We start from the raw sequence: 7,571 nt of genomic DNA on the forward strand, positions 1-7,571 counted from the left end.
CGCCTGCTGCGCAAGTACCGCGAGGAGAAGAAATTGACCGCCACATTTACCGCGAGCTGTACGTGAAGGCGAAGGGTAACGTGTTCCGCAACAAGCGCAACCTCATGGAGCACATCCACAAGGTGAAGAACGAGAAGAAGAAGGAGCGGCAGTTGGCCGAGCAACTTGCGGCGAAGCGCCTGAAGGATGAGCAGCACCGTCACAAGGCTCGCAAGCAGGAGCTGCGCAAGCGCGAGAAGGACCGTCAACGTGCGCGCCGCGAGGACGCTGCTGCTGCCGCGGCCGCCAAGCAGAACGCCGCCGCGAAGAGGACCGCTGCACCTGCTGGCAAGAAACCCATGAAGGCCGCCGCCGCTGCTGCTGCTGCTGTTCCTGCCAAGGCTGCTGCTCCTGCTAAGGTTGCTGCTCCTGCCAAGGTTGCTGCTCCTGCCAAGGCTGCTGCTCCTGTTCCTGCCAAGGCTGCTGCTCCTGCCAAGGCTGCTGCCGCTCGAAAGAAGTGAAAGGATGCTCATTGATTTTTTTTACTTTTTGTTTTTATAGCTCTTAATTTATGTTATTGTGTTTTGTCTCGTTGCGATTATGTTCGTGTGTTGGTTCTTGTGGTTGGGAGTTTGTTTCTTTTGTTTGTGTGCGGTTGGCCCATTTTTTTTGTTTTTTTTTCTCCTTTTTTTTGTGCTGAACGGTTCAGTAATTTGTATCACCACTGTGGGAGGCTGGCATCAAAGAAGACACTCGCGTATGATTCCGAAGCTTAACATGAATACTTTTCTTGACGGAGGTGGAAAAGCCAAGGATAAGAATTATCCTGGGAGAGGCCAAGGGGATGCTGTGCGGACGCCGCAGGACGGGCGGTCTTCAACCCCTCTGCGTGCCCGCCACACTGTCAAGGGCGTGCCTCGACTTACCCGTGATGGCTCGTCTCCTCACTCGTGGCGTTCTGGCGCAGTTACCAAATTGGAGGACGGTGGCTCCGCCCTGGACTTGCCTCGACGCGCGGAGGAACTTAGTTATGTTTTGGGTGGGAACATCCTGCAGCTTCAGGACGTGCAGGGGCTGCGTTTGAAGGCCATTGAAATGGCAGAGCGGCTGCTGCTCATGGAGGAGTGGTATAAACGGCAACTGCGTGAACACAGCGCATATATCGAGTACCGTCTGATGCAGCTGGGGGTCCCCGAAGGTGGTGGCAGTGGTGCCCAATTAACGCCGACCGCAGCCGATAAGTTGCTCGTGCCGCAAGTAATACGGGGCCGACAAACTTCCATCAGCAGGACAACAGGGTTGAACCGCCCTACACTGACTGTGGGCGCCACCACTTCTGGTCGTCAGGCGGCCAGCGCGGCCACGCTCCATACACCCAGCAGCAGCGTTGGAAACCGGCGGACGCCTGACAGTTCTTGTGGTCGCCTTTCCCGTCGCAGTTACGCCACACCGCTGCGTGAGCTTCCCTTTTCAAGTCAAGCTGTGGCGTCGCGACACACACCCATTGGCAGACGGTCAAATAAAAAGGAGTGGTTGCACAGTGGAGGTCATTCAAGGAAAGCAGGCGGGGAAAGACGGAAATTGCGCAGCGCAGGAATGAACATAAGAGTTGGGTCGAGAGGAAGTAGCGACACGGGCGCCGATCATTTGCTGGACGAATTATTCGTGCGGCGGAGACAGCGACGTAGCTTGAGCTCATCCTTGTCGATGAAGGCGACGGGGGCGAGCCATGTCTCCAAGCAACAGCGTCCTGCGTCGGTAAGGCTGGGGTGGATGCCTTAAACGGTAGCATGGGAGCAGCAACCTCTGTTTTTGAAGAGGTATGTTTTTTAAAATTATTTAGTGTATGTGTGCTTCGTGTACCAGACACCCCGGTTGGTGGTGGCAGAGGTAAAACCTATTGGCGACGTGGGGGCCGACGCATGGTTAGGAGAATGTGTACTTTCTTTTTCTTTCTCGCTGCCAACTTTTCGTCCTCTCCTCAGGGAGACCCTGTACCGTAGTTGTGTGAAGGCCGCTACAGAGACGACAAAGTAGTCGCACGCGTCTTTTTGGGGGATTTGTCAACGCGTTTTCTTAGATGCTGCCTGTCACGCGAAGATGGTGGCGGTGGTGGTGGTCTGGCAAAGCTGCGCGTTTTATTAGGTACCCCGTTCCTATTCTCTCGTTTCTTTTTTTGTTTCATTGCCTCCTCTTGGCGAGCTGTCGCGTGTGTGTCGCCCTCATCCTCTTTTTTTTAATTATTTCCTTCTTTGCTTCTCACCGTGCCTATTGCCCGGGCTCATTCTGTCCTTTCGTTGAGCCCGCACGCATACCGTTGCAAAGTAAGCGGAGGAGAGTGCAGATGCAAAACATGGACCAGCTCAGCAGGACACCGAGCCCGACCCCTGCGTTTCCGCGGCGGCCTGTCGTAAAGAACATTTTGAAAAGCGTTGAAAGCCATGTTCGTCTCATGTCTCACCTTGAGTACACATCAACATCCTCTAGCTACACCTCCTTGCGCCTCAAGAACGCACAAACAGATACGTGGTCCGAGCCGTTTAATGTCACTCGTGTGCACAGGGCCACTCCAACGGATATTTTCTACCAGGAGGTTATTGCGCCGTGTGTGTCAAACTGTTTGGCAGGACAGAGCTACCTCTTCTTAGTGAGCGCCCCCTGTGAAAGTGGCCGCAGTCAAACCCTGTACGGCAGCCCGCACCATAGCGAGAAGGGAATCATAGAGCTCACCGCAGAGGAGTTGCTGCGGCGTGTGGCGGGTACGGCAGACGGGGACGAAGTTGGAGGGCCTCGCTCGACCGTAACGCATTCAGCCTTTATTGCACGTGGATCTCAGTTGCTGGAGACGGTTAGTGGCGATCCGGTGCCAGTGGTGGAATTTCCACCGCCGTTGGGGGCCACAGCGTTGCCACAAATGCGCCTTCTGGCTTCTGCTCCCAGCGCTGTTCAGATACCGACGAAGAAGCACATGGATACCTCCTGCATCGTGCAGTTTCAGGTCTACACGCCGGTAGATACCTTTGGGCGGCGTTCCATGGCCACGCTAACGTTTGTGGATGTGGCCGCGTTTCGCCCACCCCACTGCAGTGAAATTTGTCATCTTGTGGAGACGGTGCGCCGTGTGGCCGGTCTCTCAAACGCCGGAGATCCTGGTTTTAAGCAAACAAAGTTGACGACGTTGCTTGAATCCGCTCTTGTGGGTTACGTGACTCTCATGTCTATCACAACCATCAGTGGTAGACAGAATTTGCATGTGGCCGCATGCGACGCCCTGCGGTTTGCGGAGTCACTTAGCCGCATCCACCAAGTCCTGATGCTTGTGCACATCAACACCCCTAAGTGGTTTTTGGAGACAGCGGAAAAGCTTGAGGAGCTTCGTATGCAGCGGGAACGCATTCTCTCGGAACAGCACTCCCGTGGCGTTTATGATTTTTACCGTGCCGCCGCCAAGTGGCTGGCGGAGCACGTCAGCGACGTTGACGGTACCTTCGACAAGCTACTCGAGGAGACGGAGGCCGTCCGTCAAGAGGTTGCGCGCGAGGTGGAGGCGCAGAGGGCGGACCTGCGGACACGCATAAAGGAGGAGCAGCAGGAGTGTGCGGCACAACTGGAGCAAACACGGGCCACCCACGCTGTGACGACGTCGCAGTTAGAGACGGTGAAACGGCTAGACGAGACAATTGCGGCGCTCGACCAGCAGCTGGCGCAAGGAGACTTCTACAGCGACCACAAAATCAGTGAGATGCGCATTGAGATTTCCACGCTGGAGAACGAGACGAATATGCATCGCCAGGAGCTCACACAGCTGGAAAAGGAGGAGAAGCTCTACACCAGCAAGTGCCAGGAGGTGGTGGGTGTGCTCGGCAAGTACGCCGAGGATCTTGTCTGGGCTCAGGCGTACTTTGCACACGCCCTCGAGATGAGCACCATCATCCGGAAGAAGGAAAAACTGGAGGCGGAGCTGGAGCTTGCCTCGTGTGTGGCCCGCCGGGAAACACAAACTCTTCGCGTCGACCGGGAACGCCGTTCAAAGATGTCGCGCCTGACAATGATGCAGCAGAAGGTTGACGCTTTGCGAGACAGAGTGCATTCTAACAGTAGCATGAATAATGAGGGCAGCAACCAATCAGAGTGGCACGACCAATCTGCTTCCGTGTCGCCACGGCGCAGGCGACAACGTTATGTGAGTCCACGTTATTCAGCGATGTAAATTCTCTCAATACATGCGCATTAAATACATATACACACGTATTGTTATTGTTGCTGTTGCTGGGGTATGTACGGGTGTGTGTTGTTGTGGTGGATGCGAGGGGTCTGCGGTGGATATGTGTGCGGCTCAGTTAGATTGGCTTATTTGTTAGAGGCGAATAGGAGTACATTGCGGTGTGGCGGAAGTGACTGGGGGTGTTAAACCATCCTTTTATGAGTTTTGCCCTTCAGCGTCTGTTGCTTTAACCGTTCATTTTTTGTTCTTGTTTACTTTTTTTTTCTTTGTTTCCTGTTTGTATGTGTGAGTGTGTGAGGAAGAGAGAGAACGATAGAAAGGGAAGGGTGCTGTTTTATTATCTCCTGTTGACCTACAACTCTTTATTGTGGTGAGAGCGTGTATCACTGTGGAGACACGCAACGATGGGTACGCGGGGGGATGCGTAGAGGTGCGCAGCGGTGTGCCGCATTTCCGGCCCGTTGTTTGTTTCTCCCTAACGCCCCGCCACTCTCCACTTTTTCCTTGTTGCCTGTGTGCATCGCTGGGTAGCTGCCTGCCCGCCTCCTTTTGCTGACTGTCTCTTTCTCTTCCACTCACTTTCCGTGAAGAAGAAGCAGAAGCAGCAGCGGGGCATTATTGGCCGTGGCGGTGGCGCTGGTAGGAGTGGTAGCAGCCGTAGTGTTTGTAGTGGTGTCAGCAGCAGCGGCACTTGTAAACGCGCAGGCGCACGGTTCGCATAGCGAGACTGCAGTAAAGCGTCCTGCAAAGGCTCACAACAGACAGGGGGGTGGGGGCAGACTGAAAGCAGGGGGAGGGCACACCAAAGAAGCATGCAGGACGCAGCGTCGATGGCTGAGTACCGCATGGGCGGCAACGCCGCTGAGGATGATGTGCGTCGCGATGTCGCGACCTCAGAGACGATAAGTGAGGAGCAGGCGATGCATCAGAGCGAGGACGAGCTCCTGCACGAGGTGCTGGCGATGAACACGCTTGCAATGCAGCGGTGTAACGCAGAGGCGCTGGAGGAGGCCTCGACGATTCTTAGCGATGCATACATGAAGCTGCACAACCTCTCGTCGCCGGGCAGCGACACGCAGATCATGGACACACTGCGCTCCACCACACTCAATAACCTCGGCGTTGTGGAGTGTCACCGTGGGCAGCACCGCCAGGCACTTAGCCACTTTGAGGCCGCGCGGCAGTTGGAGGAGAAGTGGGGTTCGGCCTCACCATCCGTTGCGCTGAATACTTGTGCTGCGTACAACGCTCTGGGAATGTATGATAAGGCGACCGCCGCCGCGATGGAGACCATTGACATGCTGCGCACGTTAAAACTGCAGGAGAAAAACGGCCATGCGCCAACGCTGCCGGTGCCTGACACTGGGAACCGCTCGCTGCAAGGCACCGGGATTGCAGTCGCCAAGTCGGACAACAAGGCGCTTTGGGGTGCCGCCTGGCACAACCTGGCAGTTGCGCAAATCAACACGGCGAGGTACACGAAGGACCCCTCCGAGCATAGCAACGCAGCGGTGCTGTTTCAAAATGCGATGCGAGCAACGCAGGAGCTGCTGGGCAGCGACCACCCGATGACCAAAAGCGTTACAGAGACGTACCGCACGGTGCGGGACGTCCTACGCTCTTACGGGGTCTACAAACAACACCACACGATGCTTACTGTTCCACCGCGACCGGTTGACCCTCGCGACGAAGAGGACGATATGGAGCGATATCTGCGGCAGTGTGTTGGCAAATCAAGGCGCCGGGCCAAGGAAAAGTTTCACCGTGACCTCACCATTACCTTCTGTGGCGAGGCCACGCACGGGGCAAAGTTGACGGAACGCCTGGATCCCAGACCGTACCCAGACGCCGTGGATGTAGCGTTTCGGTGCAAAAGGAGAAAAAAAATGCCAAGTGTGTTACGCGGGATGATGCTAAGCGGAACCCTTCTGCGGGCTGGCCAGCTCTACGGCAACCCACACCCGCTCCTGTACTCCCTGCCGCCCAACTACAACGCGATGGAGCCGGAGACGCCAAAGGACGGCCACGTCGTGGGAACCGACACATTCCCGGGGATGACCTCCAACCCTCGCGCCGCTGCATCTGTGAAAAGGTCCCCTGCAAAGCAGCGGAAGGGGAGCCCCACCCAGAAGCCTGCGTTCACCTCCCAAACCCAATCAGACCCAAATTTCAAGCGGACACCGCCACGCGAACGACAACCTCCGTTTGCTCACCAGCAGGCCACAGCCGACTATCAGGAAGACCGATCCGCGTATCAGCAGCCTTCACCCAGCTACAAGTCGACTCCACCCATCCATGAAGAGGCACCGTCTGAGTATCAGCAGGCGGCGTCGAAGAACTACCAGCAGACACCATCTAGCTCCCAGCCGAGGAGGGCACGTAACGGAAACGTCCCAAAGGATCGGCGAGTGGCCTCGGGAAAGGCTGCTCCACCCAGCAAGGCAAGCTCAGGTTTCAGAGATTCAGTTGCGGATCCACAGGTACCTCAAAAAGTTCTTCCTCCGCTGGGGAAGGCTCCAGTGCGAGGCGGCGTCGTCTCAAGGCCAGCGGGAAGGGCTCCCGACGAAGCTGGCAATGAGAATCTTCAACCCCGTCGTGCGTCCAAGGGGTCCATGCCAACGGTGGGGCCTACCTATGAGCAAGTAAAGTACATTCTCTTGGCTGAACCTCAGGATAGCCAGCGGCAACAACGTGGGAGAGTGGAGCAATGCGTGCATGACAGCTCTACGGGGCGACCTTCCCTTTTGGTCGATACAAGCCGGCAGGAAATGGGCGGTGAGTTGTTGGCACTGACGGATGGCAGCAAGACCCACCGACTCTTTGATGCGATGTGGGTGTCAGGCAAGGAGTCCATGGATGCCAGCGGGGCCCGGGCGGTGGGGCGGCCCAGCTACTACGTTTCCTCCGTTCTGGACATGTCAAAGGATTCGGTGCTCATGCCGGAGGAGGTGCTGCAAATGATGGTGACAAGTGCCTCCTCCTCCGAGGGCGATATCCCACGCATGATTGCTACTAGCAGCATCCACGGCACCGAGTAGCACCACCACAACCCACACCGCGACATCACGAATCTCACACACACACACACACACACACACACACAGACAAAAAAAGAAAAAAAAACGGAAACAAAAATACAAACAAAAACACGGTGACGTTTGTGCCGAGCGCCAGTTTGCACAGAGTTCATGTGCGGCGGGCAACCGGCATGGTCGCCCCATGTATAATAGCCATTACCTCGATCGCCCCCGCGCATGGGGGGCAGAAGCGGTACAACGGAAAAATGAAACAAAAAGCCAACTCAAACCCTCAAACCAAAACAAAAAAAGAGTCCAGTAATATATATATATATATATATATATATATA

At 55.8% G+C, this 7,571-nt stretch overlaps 5 protein-coding genes across 5 annotated transcripts in view, besides 7 other annotated features; all 5 read left to right on the forward strand.

Moving 5' to 3' along the window:
* TraAM80_05041 (60S ribosomal protein L19) overlaps positions 1-66 on the forward strand; it is a gene marked incomplete at both ends in the record, with an annotated part of 546 nt that extends 480 nt beyond the window's left edge. The window contains one exon of the mRNA XM_029381936.1: positions 1-66. This exon is cut by the window's left edge and continues 480 nt beyond it. Coding sequence (XP_029238251.1) covers positions 1-66 — 66 coding nt within the window.
* Positions 67-104: 38 nt separating this feature from the next.
* On the forward strand, positions 105-500 carry TraAM80_05042 (ribosomal protein L19-like protein; the record flags this gene model as incomplete). The annotated part of the gene is made up of 1 exon (XM_029381937.1): positions 105-500. One exon carries the CDS (start codon positions 105-107, stop codon positions 498-500), a length of 396 nt encoding a protein of 131 aa, XP_029238252.1.
* Positions 501-642: 142 nt separating this feature from the next.
* Positions 643-672: a microsatellite.
* A 66-nt stretch (positions 673-738) lies between these two features.
* TraAM80_05043 (uncharacterized protein) lies at positions 739-1,761 on the forward strand (the record flags this gene model as incomplete). The annotated part of the gene is made up of 1 exon (XM_029381938.1): positions 739-1,761. One exon carries the CDS (start codon positions 739-741, stop codon positions 1,759-1,761), a length of 1,023 nt encoding a protein of 340 aa, XP_029238253.1.
* Positions 1,762-2,080: 319 nt separating this feature from the next.
* Positions 2,081-2,099: a microsatellite.
* A 233-nt stretch (positions 2,100-2,332) lies between these two features.
* TraAM80_05044 (uncharacterized protein) lies at positions 2,333-4,189 on the forward strand (the record flags this gene model as incomplete). The annotated part of the gene is made up of 1 exon (XM_029381939.1): positions 2,333-4,189. The coding sequence occupies one exon, from the start codon at positions 2,333-2,335 to the stop codon at positions 4,187-4,189; it is 1,857 nt and encodes a 618-aa protein (XP_029238254.1).
* Positions 4,190-4,441: 252 nt separating this feature from the next.
* Positions 4,442-4,476: a microsatellite.
* Positions 4,477-4,500: a microsatellite.
* A 516-nt stretch (positions 4,501-5,016) lies between these two features.
* TraAM80_05045 (uncharacterized protein) lies at positions 5,017-7,242 on the forward strand (the record flags this gene model as incomplete). Its single annotated transcript, XM_029381940.1, has 1 exon — positions 5,017-7,242. One exon carries the CDS (start codon positions 5,017-5,019, stop codon positions 7,240-7,242), a length of 2,226 nt encoding a protein of 741 aa, XP_029238255.1.
* A 35-nt stretch (positions 7,243-7,277) lies between these two features.
* Positions 7,278-7,307: a microsatellite.
* Positions 7,308-7,310: 3 nt separating this feature from the next.
* Positions 7,311-7,351: a sequence feature (A-rich).
* Positions 7,352-7,542: 191 nt separating this feature from the next.
* Positions 7,543-7,571: a microsatellite.

Source organism: Trypanosoma rangeli (assembly GCF_003719475.1).
Source record: "Trypanosoma rangeli strain AM80 chromosome Unknown Tra_15.4_contig_00157, whole genome shotgun sequence".
In the NCBI taxonomy this organism is placed as follows: Eukaryota; Euglenozoa; class Kinetoplastea; order Trypanosomatida; family Trypanosomatidae; genus Trypanosoma; species Trypanosoma rangeli.